General features: G+C 33.8%; 1 protein-coding gene across 2 annotated transcripts in view; it reads left to right on the top strand.

Annotated features, from left to right (window-relative positions):
• The window catches only part of PTPRD (protein tyrosine phosphatase receptor type D), a 494552-nt gene that overhangs the window by 315719 nt on the left and 160891 nt on the right, over nt 1-17942 (top strand). For both annotated transcript variants that reach the window (XM_058565790.1, XM_058565791.1), the window contains exons 8-12: nt 769-1350; nt 9982-10115; nt 12677-12821; nt 16022-16327; nt 17214-17407. In XM_058565790.1, the coding sequence (XP_058421773.1) occupies nt 769-1350; nt 9982-10115; nt 12677-12821; nt 16022-16327; nt 17214-17407 (1361 nt within the window). The remainder of the gene's footprint in view (nt 1-768; nt 1351-9981; nt 10116-12676; nt 12822-16021; nt 16328-17213; nt 17408-17942) is intronic.

The following is a 17942-nucleotide window of genomic DNA, read 5'->3' as shown; positions in this document are numbered from 1 at the left end:
TATGCTTTAATTTAGTTCCTTCAGTATTTTTTTAATATTAAGTAAAAAACATGAATTTGAAATTAATTAATTTGGAATTATTCTTTCTTGTCTTAAAATTCTTGGTTAGATTATTTATAAGAAAATTATAGTAATGTTAATTTGTCATGAAACTGGAAAACAAAATGGATACTATTCTTCCATAGTAATTTAGTACCATTTCAATATATTCCAAATTTTATTCTTTTCAGCGTTTATTGGTATTTAATTATATCTCTTATTTCTTGAAGCACGGAACTAATTGGCCAAGCCTTTGGTTATAATAATAGTAACAATCGCAACTAATGTTTTTTGAGGTTGCCAGATACATTCTAAGAGCATTACTGGATTAGCTCATTAATCTTCACAGCAAATTCATGAAATACAAGTTACCAGCTGTACAGTACAACTCCAATAAGGCAGTTTTTCCCATTTTTCACATGAGAAAACTAAAGCAAAGAGAAGTTAAGCAATGCATGCAGGATCACATAGTTAATAAGTGGTGGATGTGGATACAAGACCCAAAATACAACACTATAATGCCATTCTAGTAAAATGGGATTTGTGTCACCTATGCGTGTCTTACAGTACTTCCTGACCACTTAGAAAATTATCCTTTGCTATGAATTCATCTAATTAAATCTTCAGTTGATACATAAATCTTTTATTCCAGTAGTAGAGTTACAGATTCTTGTAACATGTTAGAGATGATGGACAGTCACTGTCTTTTTTTTTTTCCCTCCCCTTCAGCCTTACCCAAACCTCCAGGAACTCCTGTAGTGACCGAGAGTACAGCTACGAGCATCACACTGACGTGGGACTCGGGGAACCCTGAGCCTGTCTCTTACTACATCATTCAGCATAAACCTAAAAATTCTGAGGAACCTTACAAAGAAATTGATGGGGTGGCGACCACACGCTACAGTGTCGCTGGACTAAGTCCCTACTCGGATTATGAATTCAGGGTTGTTGCTGTCAATAACATTGGGCGGGGTCCTCCCAGTGAGCCCGTGCTAACGCAAACCTCTGAGCAAGCACCGTCCAGTGCCCCACGGGATGTCCAGGCGCGGATGTTGAGTTCAACCACCATTTTGGTACAGTGGAAGGAACCTGAGGAGCCAAATGGACAGATCCAAGGATACAGAGTTTATTATACAATGGATCCTACTCAGCATGTCAACAACTGGATGAAACACAATGTAGCTGACAGCCAAATCACTACTATTGGCAACTTAGTGCCCCAGAAAACATATTCTGTCAAAGTCCTGGCTTTTACCTCAATTGGAGATGGTCCCCTTTCAAGTGACATACAAGTTATCACTCAGACAGGAGGTAAGTCTGGTTCTGGATGGGGAGTTGGGCAGCAGGGGGAGGGTTTGGTGCTAAGAGGTGAGAAGGACAAAAACAAAGAACAAATATAGTACAAATTTAATTTTTTGAGACTGAGAGTCTCAAAGTGAGGGGTTAAGATAAGGCATCTGAAAAGGAATAGGCATGGGTACCTCAAAGACTGAATAATAATTTTAAGTAGAAGGATGTAGGTAGCATCCTTACTTTTTAATTTGTACCCAAATGGCTCGAAGACTTCTGCACAAGATGGGTGAATGTGTCTTCATGTAGCATTTTGAGAATAGAACTATGCTTCTCTATACTAGCAACTCAGAGTAATCTCAAAAAATTATTTAATTTGTGAAAGATTGGATGGTTCAAGATAAACTTAAAAATAAAACCATTTGTTAGGAAGCCTCGGATACTTAAACGGCTTATATTTGCTAGGAGGCTGCTTGCTTAAAAATAAATATTCTCCTCATGGCTTTTTGATTTTTTTTCTTTGCGTGGCCTCAGGGGTTAAGGAAAAACAGTTACCAAGATCTAAGATAAAACTTTGGGGCCTGATTCATCCATTTTACTGGGTCTTAGAGTAGACGCCAAACTATTTTATGAAGAAATACTTGGCCCTGCCAGTGGTTTTATTTTCATAAGAGGATATCAGACCTCTATGGTCTTTGATTCAAAGTGATTAGTTTTGCGTTGGGTTGGGAATATAACCTGGCAGCTTTCTTCTAAAGTTTATTCTTGAACATCTGAGAACTATTCATTCTACGCCTTATTGTTTTGGTGCCTCGTAAACTTGCGTTAACCTATGAGTGTTTTAGCAGCGTGCCTTGGGTTTGTTCTGAGAATCTACATAAGAACCATATTATTGGAGACAGTATCTATAATCTATAGGCATAGCTCATTGCTAATCTTGGGAATGAATTTTCTCTTGTATCAAAACTAGCTAAACCTATGTTTAACCACTGACTTGTTTTCATATGATTTAGAAAGTCATATGATTTAGAAAGTCTTGGGCTTTCTAAATCATATGACTGAGAATGTTTACCTCTTTGCCCTGGGCTACTAGAAATCTCAGAACATACTCACAGCCTGCCTGCTTTATGTTATTTTCATACTGTTATTTGGTTCTTACTGGTTTGTCCATGGATTTATTATTTTCTCTAATAAACTGTATGAAAGAAAACTATAAAAATGTTTTACCACAATTATGATAAAAACCATTCATATATCTTTCCTACTTGGCTTTTGCAGTTCTTCTGTATTTATTTGCTATATTATTATGCAGAAAAATACTGTAGATTAATTTTTCCATAAAAATTTTTCGTTGGAAAATGTAGAAATCTGTGAATTTTGTGTTCTTGTGAAGCACACTTCAACCTGCAACAGAGGTATAGATTAAATAATTGATATAAACATTTTATAACTTAGTAAGTAATATATAATAATAAAAATAATAGCAGCTAGCATGTACCGGGCACTGTGCTATGAACTTTACATGTATTAATTCTTGCTACCCAATTAGGTAGATGTAGAATTATCCCATTTGCCAATAAGTAAATTGAGGATCAAAGAAGATAAAAAGATTGAGGAACTTGTTTTGGGTCACAAAGTTAGTAAGTTAGAAAGCGGAATTTAAATCTAGGCACTCTAGATTCTTTTAAGCACCATTATCTTTCAGATTCATAATTTGCTAATATGACAGTTTTAGTGCCTACTAGGATTTTTCTGCCTAATAAATGCTCAATAAATTAATAGAGGTAGGAAGCAAAGTGTGGCATTTGTCTATATCTTTACTTAAAAATTATATGTAATTTACTTCTGAAATATTTGAGATTATCCCAGTACAGAGAGTACATGAAACCATTTAGATATTAAAAAAAAGAGTTTATCTGAAAGAAGTGGAAGGAATACTTTTTTTCATAAAAGGTCATTATAGTTGATTACTAGATTTGATTCTAAGTTTTCTAACCACAAATTGAAACATAGAAATCTACAATGTTTTATAACTCTTTACTGATGGCAGGAGGATTTCGCTATCTAAGAAACCAAATAATTCCTGGAACTAAATTAGACCAAAACATAAGAATCTTGGGAATCATGAGAATCCTTGTGTTCAGAATATGGAATGACAGACAGCAATGCCTTTGGTCACAGTTTATTGAAAGATATAGAACTGATGTTTAAATAGATCGTATTTTGATTTTTTATATTACCAGGGGACATAATGTAGTATAAATAATAACTCAGGGAAGGTAGTATTGTGACAGGGACAATTGAGTTAATGCGATTCAAGGACTGTGCATTTAGAAAAATCTAGATGAATGGGTCACAGATGTATTAGAATAATTGTTCCCAACCTCTGTTTGGCTTTTTCTACATTAAGATATTTCCAAGAACATTTCATAATAGCTGTACTTTTAATGCCCATTGATTGAGAAGATATATAATGACATAATGACTTGTGCCTGCCAAGATCAATAGGCTAAGAAAACCTTCCAAAATAGCACAATGATTTGATCTATTCTCTAGGCTTAATTAACAAAGGCCATTTGATGTTAGTGGGCACCTGCCAAATACAATGATGTTAGTTCTGATATAATTAATGCTGAGCTGCTCCTTTTTCTTGTTGCTGACTAGCTAATTCTTAGAATCATTGCTAGGCAAAAACATAAAACCATTATGAAATATTCTTTTAGAGAGGTTGAATAAAATTTAATGATATGCTTATTTTCACTGCAATTTTATTTTTTCCAAACCTAAAAAAATTTACTGATCAATAATATGTATGAATGTCTCAAGTATATTTTAATTTCACATACAGAAAGATATAAACTTTTGTTGTCTATATCTGAAAGGTGTTCATTTTGTTTTATTATCTTTAATTCCCTAACATTAATATACCTAATTTTGTTTAAAATTAGACTCCAAAGAAATAGTATTTAGTAACAAAATGAGTTTAAGAGTGAAGTTACCAGTTTGGATCTTATCTAACATTACTGTCACACATATTGATGTAAATTTATATATTTCTGATAGTAAAAAAGTCAAAATATGATCTATTTTATAGTCAATAATATTTCTCCTTAATTGCATATATTAGTACAGTTGAAAATATTAAGTAATCTTTAAATGGTTTTAAATATGAAAAGATTTTAGTTAAGATGATTATTTTCTAGAAGTGAGTTAATCTTCCAAGTTTTCCATAGATTTAACTTCTGGCTTTATGGTCACTTACAACTAGTTCATCTTGAAAATATGTGGAATATATGGCCATTGACAAGGGAAGTATTTATATTGTTCTGGAAAAAAATCTCCACTGTTAGAAAACACGTTCAGGAAGGATGTCTTCTTTCATAGCTTTCTTGTATAGATAATTATTATAAGATCATAGGGTAACTATACTTCACAGAAGTATAAATAAAACTTGGATAAAGAAATGTAATAAATTACATCTTAAACCTAATGCACTAAAATAAATGTTGCTTGATGTTCCTGCTAATGGGAGGCATTCTAAATCTGTTAAAACCTAATGTGTGTCTTTTTTCTGGACTTTCTTTAGAAAACATATCTTACCTCTAATTCTTCTATGCATTTAATACATTCTTGGGAAAAGTCTACTGATTTATACGTGTATACCTTCATACTAGGTCTGTGGAGGGAAAAGAATTATATACATTTACTAAATAAATACTAGTGAGTAGTATCAACTTTAAGCATTTTTAAGAAGTTAATTGTAGTACAAATTGTGGGCGTAATTGTTGTAATAAAAACCTATGACATTTAGAGACATTGTGCTTTAAGTTTCCAGAAGTTTATCAATCATTTCATTAGTATATGTCTATAGGCCTATATAAGCAAACTAGAGAAAGACATTTCCAGTAGCCAAAATTATAAGCCCAATTTAAATGCTTTCTCTAAATAGTTTTAGCAATGAGTAAGGGAGCTCTGGATGTAAATACAAGTGTAATAAAATCTAACTTTTTCTTATTGATATTTAATGACAGTTGAGTAAGATTTGTGCAGGTGCTTATATATTAAGTACTTTTTTGTCAGTGATATGTTTGTGTACTTACAAATCAGACTCTCTGTTTTGAATTTTGTTTTGTTTTTTTTTCTACTACTGCTATAGCTCTGGCTGTTGCTTTTATTGTTGTTGTTATCATTTATCAATATGCTAGATACACACATTTAAAAATCTATACCTTATTAAAGTACTAGATATTTTAGCAATAATGGGTTTTCTAGTCTCTTTGGTAGTATTTCATATTTATAATATGGCTAGGTAAAACTGTGGTTTATCCATTTAATATGTACTAACCTTTTTGTCTTTAGAGATATTCCTTAAATTTTACTCAAATGTTGATCTCTTCTAGTATTATCAGCATTTCAGATGAAATGCAGATTTTTCTTTCATTTCTTATTCATTCTCTGTCTTTGAGTTGCCTTCAGATATTTATACAGAGTATAATAGTTCTACCACTCAAATACATTTATCAATGGGTTATAATCTTATTTTAGGGAATTCATAGCTCATATTTCTATTTTCTTGTGGACATTAAATAAATAACCAAGAAGAAGGATATAACATTGACACCACTTTACAGAATATAAAGATTGCTTAAATGTAATTTTAAAGAAAATTTGTATTTCTGCTTTTATTTCCTCTTTCCACATCTAAATTCTAAATTTGGTTTATGGTCAGTATTATCACATCTCCCTTTTTAATGTAGAATGATTTCACTTAAGTTTCTGGATGGGTTCTTTATATTTGCCCATGAGTTTCCCAGAATCTCAGATTTTCCCATAAATGTTATGTTCAGTTAATTGATGAGGGAAATGCTATAACACAGAAAAACGCTTAAATAAAATAAAAATAAAATAGACATAGACAAACAAGAAATAAGTAAAGATAAAGAATGCCAGTAAGTTTGAGATGTAGATGGTGAGAACATTTAAAAAATATATTTATTTATTTTTATATATTATATAATAAATGTTTTATATATTTTTATATTATGTGTATATAAATAACTAAATAGATATATTTAGAGAAAAAGAAGGGCCGGAGAAAAAAATGCAAATATAAATGTTAATAGGACCTCTGTAGCCACAATATTTGGTGTAAAAATCTAGTTGACAGACGATGAAGTATTCCCTCTGTCTCTAAGTGGTACAGAGAAAATAATTATGACAGTTTAGAGTCCCCTAAAGTGTTTTCTCTTGTACATATATTATGATAATTAAGACTAATATGTTTCGAGAATAAAAAGAAATCCATTAATATCATAGCTTTTTTCTTTTCTTTTGAATCCTCAGCTTTGCTGTGGTTGTTTCGGCTGTGACTAAACGACCCTGAGGAGGCAAGGTCTTTAGGTGAACCCTCACTGTCCAGAAAGTCTGAGTAGTGACATCCTTAAGGCATTTATGAGGGTAGAGCCTGATAAAATAAAAAGACCTTTTAAAGCACTGGTTCACATGCTGGATTTCGCTTGCAGACACATTTTGCCCCATACAGTGTTTTTCAATCAATTTCAATTAATTTAATTAATTTCCAATTGTTACAAGTGGAAACATTTTACCAACTCTTTCAGATGGGCCTAGGCACTCTCCCATTGTCCCCAGTCTCCACGTGGCCTCGCCCTCATCTAAGTGATCTACTTGTCACCTCTAGGCGTTTGTGTTTCTACCACAAGTTTAAAATCTAGTAAATTAAATTACTCTCCAAACCACTTCAAAAGAATTGAGATGGTGGAAGCAGGAAGGAGAACCCCTTATATATTATTATTTGAAGAGACTTACCATCAAGCCATCTGGCCACTACTTACTTTGTCCAAGAATAAAATGGACAGTACACCCTCTGAGACTTCAATGTGCCTATTTAATTCATTATTTAGAAGGAGAGGGCTCTTAATGGAACCAAACAAAATTAGAGGATCAGAAGAAGTTTGTATCACTACACAAGGATGAAACATTGAGACCTAGTGGGAATTTGTTCAAGACAAATTAAAAGCAAAAAGTAAACAGGTTAAGTAGGAAAAGTTAATTAGATTCCCAAGATGTTTTCAATCAATGTCACAATTTATTATTAGCATTAGGCAGGGAGGAAATACGTAACAAGCAATTATTATCCTGAGAGCAGCCCTTAAGTACTTCCCATGTTTTTAACTCTTGACTATACAGTATTCCAGTTTGGTTTAAGTCAGGAGTTATCACAAGGCTTTCTTCTTTCGCAGACTTATGGAAGTTGGGGGAAAGAAAAGAGGGAATAAAACTAGACAAAAAGAAGTGACTGCCCACATGTGCATGTGTGTGTGTATTTTTCGTCTGAGAAACCTTCCATCATCTGAACATTAGAATCCGATCATAACTTCCCTATCTACCTTTCTTGGCTGCCACTGTTCCTCCTCCTGGTGCTTTTGGTACTTTCCTTTCAGAAGTAATGCATTTTCCATTTGCTTTGCTATTTGCCTGTTTGTTTTTTATTTTCCTCTGTTCCTCCTTTTCTTGCTCTTGATCTTTTATCTTCTTTTGTTTCTGCCTCTCAATCTGAATGATTGTTAGGTCACCCACTGGGCAGGTACTTAAAAAAAAAATAGACACCCTGTTCAGAAAGTATGTTCCCAGAGGCATCAAATTAATGAATATCTCAAGTCCTGTGATACAAAAGGGAGAAAAGATGATGAATACAATTTAGAAATATGAAGCACTGATTACTGGTGGCCTTAAGCATCAGTCCAAACATGAGTGTGTACACTTGCCCATTTACATACACACACACACACACACACACACACACACACACACACACAGACTTACAGGTTAACAGACCAGACAGAGGAATAAAATGATAGTTAGGAATCTTAGAAACCTTTCTGGTAGATCTCTTTAGACTTTAATCTCTTTTTAAGTAAAAGATATTTTTTTAGTCATACTACAGAGAGATGACTACAAAGGAAAAGAAAGTAATACATTTTATATTTCCAAAGACCTTCTTTCTTATGGAAAAAAATGCTTCAACTATTGTTTAAGAAATTGACGGGCCGGCCCCGTGGCTTAGCGGTTAAGTGCGCGCGCTCCGCTGCTGGCGGCCTGGGTTCGGATCCCGGGTGCACACCGATGCACTGCTTCTCCGGCCATGCTGAGGCCGTGGCCCATATACAGCAGCTAGAAGGATGTGCAACTACGACATACAACTATCTACTGGGGCTTTGGGGAAAAAAAGGAGGAGAAGTGGCAATAGATGTTAGCTCAGGGCTGGTCTTCCTCAGCAAAAAGAGGAGGATTAGCATGGATGTTAGCTCAGGGCTGATCTTCCTCACAAAAATAAATAAATAAATAAATAAATTGATGTCATACATTAGTTACAAATTATTTTATCTTTTATATGTTTTTGAATGTTTATACTCATTTGCCAAGAACACTTTAGATGTTCTTTTCCCCTCTGGTGTGAAGTATCATTGTTCTTGTTTTTTTATTAAATATACATGGGATTCTCATGTGAACTTGTGGGAATATGGACGTATGTTCAGCTATAGCACTTTGAAACAAGCCACAATATCAGGAGTAGTGATGAAAATATCGAATGGCCCACAAAGGATGGGTCCTAACCAATCAGAGCAGACATTGGCTAAGAGAAATGTGAAGCTAGCTGTACTAGTGATGCCCTGAGATCTATTAGCCTTTGTATAATGGATGGAGGACCTAATGGGATTAGGTGTTAACTAGGAGGTTGGCATTAGTAAAACTTATTCTAATACATTTGAGTACAGTGTTTTAAACTGCATAGATGTCCCGTTCTCTATTACATCTGATGTATAATTCTTCCAAATTGTCTATTATATGACTAATATGAGAATTATAGATGATCTCTGTTAAATTACTATATTTCTGATAAGTGTATTCTATAAACTTTTTAATTTGTGTAGTAATTTAGCTCCCTGTCACTAAGGACAATATCAAGTTTATATTAGGTTTAGTGTATTAAGTCATTTAAAGTCATTTAGGGATTAGAAGCAATTATTTGTAAGTGATAGGTGTTTTTTTTTTTTTACTTTTTTCACTTCTTTTTTAAAACGTGGGTTGATAAGAAAAAATGCTAAGTGATTCTGCTTGCCTGTAGGTTTTGTTAATGGAGTGAAGGTGGGATTTTATAAACCTAATTGGGAATAATTTTGAAAGTTAAATGCAGTACTAGAGTAGTTCCCATTCAGTTGTAAAACAGCAATAGCTTTTATGTATTTAGCACTCATTATGATTTAGGAGGTATTTATTTTAAGTTCCTTATACAAATCATCACATTCATTACTTACAACAATATTATACAGCAAATAATTTTATTACTCTTAAAATTGAATTCAAGACTGATGTATTCACTAATTCTACATCTTGTATAGATACTAAACTATTCAAGGACAAAGGCAGTATTCATAATATTGTCCTTGTCCCTTGAAGCAGGAAAAATGGGCTTTATACACACAGGTTAACTTGGGCAATGTAAGGGACCTAGCTCTCCATTAAGCTGATACATAGGGACACGTTTTGAAAGGTTTAAATGGGTGCACTAATGAAAGAACTTCTGAATATATATGGTGATGGTGAACTCAATCCTTTCTTGCCTGTTTTTAGTACCAGGGCAGCCACTAAACTTCAAAGCAGAACCTGAGTCTGAAACAAGTATTTTGCTCTCTTGGACACCTCCACGTTCAGACACCATCGCCAACTATGAGCTGGTCTACAAAGATGGGGAGCATGGAGAGGAGGTAGGACTGTGCTTCTCACTTTTGAGTTATTCACTACCCTGAGGCACTATTCTACTCTTGTGTACTTACCCAAGTTCTGTTAAAAGGTCAGATGTCTATAGAGGAACTTGGTGGAAAAGATTTGTTCATCAAAAGAGAAATGTCACTGAAAAAAACAGAAAGGAGTTTGGAGACTTGGTAGAGAGAGGGGCGGGGGGAAAAAAAAAAACAGACAGCTATTGTCCCTACTGGAACTGTGGTTCTATTTAGGTTTTCAAGTTACTTACAGAGCTATCAGCTTATAAAAGAATATACCCCATGAGACTTGGGGACTTCCTTTATTTCTCTTCTGCATTAAAGTACTTAAGTCACTGTAGACACATGAATTAAATGTGCTCCAAGGCTTTGAGTCGATAAATTTGTCCAAACTGGTTTCAGAGAAAGATGCCCCCTAGCAAATGTTTGTTTGTATGCCAAGAGTTATTTGATATGAATGTTAGCATATATAAAGTTTGAGGATGTTATGCAAATAAAATAACAGTGGATTGTAAAAGGTTAGAAATTGTTGATAATTACTAAAAGGAGATACAAAAATCAAAACGACCTATACATATATTAACAGACGTTATTCTGAGGGTTTCACATATGTTAACTCACTCATTCCTTCCAACAGTGCTATGAATCAGCCTCTATTAATAATCTATTTCATATATAACAAAATGGAGGCACAGAGAAAAGTTAACTTGCCCAAAGTCTCACACTACTGAATGGCAAAGCTGGAATTTGAATCTAGGCAGTTTCCAGAATCTGTGTTCTTAACCATTAGGGTACACTGTCTCTTGGGTGCACTTTCAAAGATTATAGAAATTGGTGTTAAGATACATCTAAAATTTTCAGAATGGGAATATATGATGGTAATGAATAGGTTTCTTTTGTTATTGTGAAATCCAATAGGGAACATTAGGACAAAAAATTTAGTAAAACCATATGTGAAAACTTAATCCAAGCAAGCCATTTTATTATACCTCTTAGCATTCTGTATCTTAAGATATTCACAAAGCTGAACAACCCTTTAGGTCTAATAAGGAATCCCTTCTTTAAACACTCAATACTAAATGAACTATTATCAATTAACTTGTGGCACATCATTTTGAATGCTATAATAAATTAATATAATACTGTAAACTTCCATTTTATTACATCTGCTTGAATTGAGCAGAATCTCCAAAGACCAAGTTCTAAATGCAATGCTTTTATATTTAGCTAACAATAGAAAGTAATCGCTCAAAAAGTTACATAATCAAAATGCTGATATAACTTAAAGTACTCACGTTACAACTATTGATGTTTTTAGTAAGAAGTAAATCAACATTAAATTATTTTAAATCCTTACCACTCCTCAGCTAAAAAACAAATAAAATAAAAACAATAAAGAGTGGCAGCCCTTTGAGAAGGCTGTGGATGTATGAATGTTGGCTTTCCTACTCTGCTTTACAATTGTTTATTTAGAGAATCCCTTTTTGTCTTGTTAGTGGATAAATCTAAAATTTCCAAAAGCTTTTGTATTTGCAAGCCAGAATACCCCAGGAATGTTTTTCTCTAGTTTTATGTTTGAATTCCCCTTGACTGCTTTTTGTTTGCATGAACAGCAAACACTATTTGATAAAAAGCCTTAAGATTATTTATACCATTACTAGATTATATATTAGCTTGTATTGGAAGGTTTACTACAGGCTAATGTTCAGTCTGAGATTGATTACCCAGAGAGAGCTATATTTTTGCTAAAATGCAAAGGCAAATTTTGAACATGAAGAGTGAGAGTTATAACATTCGATTAAAGAAACCTCATTTCAAAAGCCCTTTATGATGTTAAAAGTTATAGAAAAGTTTGTATTTTTTTTTCTAGCTGTGGGCTCTATATTCACAAAGAAAGAAAGCTTTAAAATTATTTTAAATCATCCTAAAGTAATGATATGGTTTCATATAAATTATCTAACTTTCTTCAGTAACTATCATGTTTTTTATCCTGTCAGACCTTGGCGATTTCAGATCTCTTTCATAGCAACTTCATGTAAACTGTACACTATTTTCTGTTATTACTTCTGGCCATATTTTTTTGCCCCTATTTGGATTGCAGAAGGTCATAGGAGATGAGCTAGACATCTCTTCAATTGAAATTGCACCTGTTGGGGATACTCCACTATCAGGAGCAGGTTTCAATTTCTATTGGTGGGCTCTGTCACAGCAACACACGTACCTTAGGGATGAACACATTAGTGGATGGTGACCTCTCAACCTCCCTTTTATGTGCTACATTTGGATGACTGTGTTGTCATTAGAAAGATCCCTGGCTTCTCTTATTCCAGTTGCCTTATTCCTTGTAGAAACTTGCCTTTTAAATGCTGATATTTTCATTGTGTGATTCCCCTAGTAGAGTCCTTAATACTCACTGTTGATTCTGTTGTGATATTTTGATGATATTACAACCCCGATGACAGAAATCTGATGTTCCAGGTAGTGTGATAAAAATATTTGCAGGAATATTAAGGAGGATGACCAGTTCTCTTGTTACTTATCCACAGCAACGAATTACCATTGAGCCAGGGACATCGTATAGACTGCAGGGCCTGAAACCGAACAGCTTGTATTCCTTCCGTCTGGCTGCACGCTCTCCCCAAGGCCTGGGTGCTTCTACAGCGGAAATATCAGCTAGAACCATGCAGTCAAGTAGGTGTCTCTCTTTGCCTTCTTTTTGCCCTTTTTTCACTAGGAGATGTTGCCGGCTTTTATCCCCACCAAGAAACAAACCTGCTAATTAATATGCTTAAAAGTCAGTAGTCTGTATGCTAGCAAGCAGCTGACGTTGGGGATTAGAGTACTACCACGAGCTATGTTGGTTTCAAACTTGGTCCAAATGACAGATCCCATTCTCCCGCTTCTTAAATTGAAAGACTTGCAGAGAAGTTAGGAGAGCTTCATAAGGAGAATGAGTGAAAGGAGTTAGACCAGGCCTCGATTTAATGAATCAGAAGACTGTAAAGAAATATTCAGGTTGAGGAGGGCTTAGCAAACTCAGGAACAGCAAAAGACCAAAGTTTTATCACTTTAAGCGCACAGGTTTTAACTTGACTAACAAACAAGCGTTTCTTTCACATATTTATTGCTACTCAGGAAAGCTTAGCTCTGTGACTAGTTTGTTATCAACTCTGCAAGTAGTATGCGTGGAAATTTGGAACATTCACAGAAAATCTGTGTTTGGACAAATTTAGGAACAATGGAAAAATCACAAGTACATTTGCAATCCTAAATTGTATTTTGTTTCCCCAGGTTCAGTTTCTTTTTGCAACTGTTGCTCTAAAGCCTAGTTATATTTATCACAGTGGGGGTTCATTGTAACCAGGGAAGATTGTTTTGTGCAAAGTATTATATGGGAGGTTGTTTTTGATGGAAAGTTTGGTAGCTTATAGTACTATTGTTTGCTCTGCTCTTTATTGATAAGTTTCTACAATTAGTCTATTAAACAACCGTTTACCTTGAAATGAACAGTTTTATGGAGTTATTTCCGTAGTTTTTTTTGGTAATTTATATTTTATATGTCATTTTTGATATAGTGACATATGCAGTAGGTATGTATAATGTGAATACATTGAATTTTATAAAGGGGATGTTCTATTGACCTAATTTTTAGACCTATCAACAAGCATGAAATTTATATTTTTATAAAAGATGAATTTCTTTTCAGATAAGCAAGTCTTCCATCATTTCATTTTCTACAGAAACTTGAATCTTTTAGGGTTATTTTGATGATAAAATTCATACTCTTCCTCTTTCTCGAAACATGATTATTCGTATGAAAATATTAGGATCCTGTTGCTTAATCCATTAGTGATTATAGCTTATTCCCGTAAAATTTCCTTTCTTTTAAAAACTGAAGCATGTAAATTAATGCAGTTTTATATGTCTTCTTTAAATTCCAGGCAGGCTAATAAGGAATATTGTAGAAGATAATGCTTAAAATCAGACATTTAATTAAAAGAAATGTGACATGCTTCAATGTTATATTTTGCATGGTTTACAAACTTGCCTTTTTTCATACATACATGCATACATACATACTTCCATTCCCAGAGACAGAATGGATGTTTTGTAACCACACCAAAGCTTATCAACTCTTTATTTTATCAAAGTAAAAGTTTCAAATGGTGTTGAATATACTCTCACAGAATAGGAGGTCTGAAGTAGTAATGTAGTGAAAAGCAAATCAGCTTTTTAAAAAGGATTACAAATGAGTCCTTGCCGTTACATGAACAAGTCAATTTATTATGAGTAATGCTAATGCATATAAAATAGTTTTATAATTTGAAATATAAGGACCTGTAGTCAGAATCAATAAAAATGATATTCTAGTGATTTTGCAAATCTTATTCCAAATTTACAAGACTGTCTTATGAGAATTTCCTTTTTGTAAGTACAGAGTCCTTTTCATTTTGATTGACTGAAATGAAGAACACAAGACATGTAAATTAAGAAAGACTGATAATCCTGTAAACAATTGGATACACCTGACACTATATAATATTAAGACCCACAAAGTCTAAGGAAATACCCAAAGTACATATTCAAATACAAAAAATTAGAAATGATTTACTCATTCAACCATATTGCCTTAAAAAATAAATAAATATATACATGTGTATCATATTCCACTTGTTTGTTCTTCTTTAGGAACGTGTTAACTTTAAAAATAATTTTTGATAACAGTTGCGTTGGTCTTTATTGCTTTTTAGTTTTTCAAATAATGATATGTTTGACTAATTTGAGGGAAAATAATTGTTCAGAAGGTGACCAATTTATTTTAGAATGGGCAATAAGGAAATTTATCTTTTAACTCTTATGTGAATCCTACTTTGTATGAATAATTATGTAAAAAATGAAAGGAATTTTGCACATAAGTCATATCTTTCCAGATGATTCTCAGGATTTTTTTTAAACAGTTCTTTTTAATGGCTGTGTTATTGACATTTTGTAAGGGATAGGTGATTATTATTGATTTTACCAAAATTTGCTGGTGGGATCTAATTCTTCACTAGCAATGGTGTCTCAAGAAGAGTTATAATAAAAAATGCTGAAAGCTGATGTAGGGTAAGTACAAGTTACAGTCAGAATCCACAAACCTGACATTACCCTCGGGTAGGTAAACCTTGAACTATGCATTTTCATCCTTTATTGATTCTGCATGCTGACTGTATATGGGCTACGATCAATGTTAGGTTAAGACTTTTCATTAAAACTGGTCAGGCAGACTCCATTTTTCAGATAGTCGGAGGGAACCCTTTTACGTTTGTTGGGCTTTTATTTTTCTTTCTTTTTTTTCAAGTTGGAGTTGGTGGAAGGGCATCTAGCAGTTAATGGAACTTTTCACACTTAAGAATCCTTTCACAAATGAATACTGTATATGAATCACTCTTATTCTAGAATGTAGAAGTGAAAGCTTGAAACAGTGTCTGTGAAGCATCATCTGACTCTCATGTAATAAATCTTGCACTATTTGCCGTTTTTTTGAAGTTAGATAGTCTGTATCATAGGGTTGGAGAATACTGAGGGATTGTTTTAGAAGAAGATTTTAAATTGCAGGTAGGTAATTTTATTTGAGGCTCTATTATCTCAAGCTTTCATTTTCACATATTCCCCCCACCCATTATTTAACAATTAATTTTGGTCATTTATTCATTTTTTGGTTTATTCATGTTACTAAGCCAAGGTACATAAATTTGTCTTTAAAAATTTATTTTGAGTTTCAAAGCTTTATTTTTGTTTTGTTGCCCTTATTGTTCGTTTATTTATTTTTGCCTTTTCTTTTATCATTTTTTTTCCAACCACTCCTGTCCTTTCACTCAAACTCTCCTTTAACTCACTACCAAAATAAGAGCCGTCAGCTCCTCCTCAAGACATTAGTTGCACCAGCCCAAGTTCCACTAGTATTTTGGTAAGTTGGCAACCTCCACCAGTGGAAAAACAGAATGGCATTATCACTGAATACTCCATCAAGTATACCGCAGTGGATGGAGAAGATGACAAACCTCATGAGATTTTGGGAATTTCTTCGGACACTACCAAATACCTTTTGGAACAGCTGGAAAAATGGACTGAGTACCGGATCACTGTGACAGCCCACACAGATGTCGGCCCCGGCCCCGAAAGCTTGTCTGTACTGATTCGAACCGATGAAGATGGTATGTTGCTTCTGCTCCGTCAGTTTGCACCCTTCTGACACAACCTTGATCTGCTGTCTTTTGATAGGCTAACAGTAATCTGTTTTTCTCTGCTCATCTTTTTTACCCAGCATCGCTATAACTGCAGTGGTTTTCGCCAAAGACCTATCCTGGCTACAGCCTGGGCATGTTTTTTTTTTTTCAATCTCAACACAGTAATTCGCTTCTCTTTAAAAGAACAGTTTGCTACCATGACCTTGCAATCCAGGCCTTTCTCTGTTCCTCCATCTAAAGTCTTCTGCATTTTTTTTTTTTTTTTTGGCTTTTTGTAGTGACTTCTTTTACATTTTGGAGTTAACTTTTCAAAACTGTCTTCTTATCCTCTTGTTGCCTCTTTGTCTCACATGTTTCAGAGACACTGATGCTCGACATTCAATTTTTGGCATCTGTTGTATGGAATTCCTTTGATATGAGGAAAAAAAGAAGAAAATCCATATAATCAAGAATCTTTTTATTCTGCTAAAAAGAAAGCTTTAAAAAACACACAACAATCAACAACCAGTTTTTGTTATTATTTCAATGCTATACCTCTTTGTGCTTTAATGCTTTGAATCTCAAAGCATCTTCCTTGGCTTTTGTACATTTTTTACATGTTTTTCTATTTCTCTGATACTCTTTTTTTCTTCCATTTTTTTCTTTTTTTTGGCATTGGTCATGTTTTTTGATCTTTTCTTAAAAGGTAGAGCAGATTGGTTGAGCATTTTCATTGGTTGAAAATGTTTGTATTCCACAAAGGAAACTTAGTGGGTCTGCCCATTTTTTTTTTTTTAAACCTAAGTAAAGAAAATGCTCTGACTGGGTGGGACAAGTGCCTATAATTCTCTTTTATCCGATGATGTTGTTCCAGTTCCTAGTGGTCCTCCTCGCAAAGTCGAGGTAGAGGCTGTCAACTCAACATCTGTTAAAGTCTCATGGCGCTCACCTGTGCCCAATAAACAGCATGGCCAGATAAGAGGATACCAGGTGCATTATGTGAGGATGGAAAATGGTGAGCCCAAGGGGCAGCCCATGCTGAAGGATGTCATGCTGGCTGATGCACAGGTAAGACTCTGAAATTACATGCCAATGTTTTCATATGACACATTTATTTTAATCTGTACCTTGAAATGGGCCCCATTTTAAATTTTTTTACATTTTAAAAATCCTGTGCAAAATTCTAGTTTTTAAGAGACATGATGCGTACTTACCTTCTCAATCAGAGTTGACATCAAATGAGGAAGTGAATTGTAACAAATAATTAAAAACTTGTAACTATTTTCTTAACATACAGAAATTCGGCTCTCTGCAGCTATATCTGAGTTTGCCTTTCTGACTTCAGAAAAATTGATTTTAATCAAATGAGATGAAGAATTTTAAGCAGCAATTTTGCTAATAGCGTCTACATTCTGCTGTGCTAAAACTACTTGGAACTAATTTGATCTAATTTCTAAATGGGTGACTTCTTCCATTGAAGAATAGACTTTTTTTTCAGGGAAAGGTATCCAGATAGTATTTTATTTAGTAATTCTTTATCAAATCACTTATTTTATGAAAATAATTGCCTCATTTCCCAAAAAATGAAGATAATGACAATGAT

The sequence above is a fragment of the Diceros bicornis genome, chromosome 22, assembly GCF_020826845.1.
Source record: "Diceros bicornis minor isolate mBicDic1 chromosome 22, mDicBic1.mat.cur, whole genome shotgun sequence".
NCBI classification, from domain to species: domain Eukaryota; kingdom Metazoa; phylum Chordata; class Mammalia; order Perissodactyla; family Rhinocerotidae; genus Diceros; species Diceros bicornis.
The sequence above is the reverse complement of the archived record's forward strand: the minus strand, read 5'-3'. Positions and strand labels throughout refer to the sequence as shown.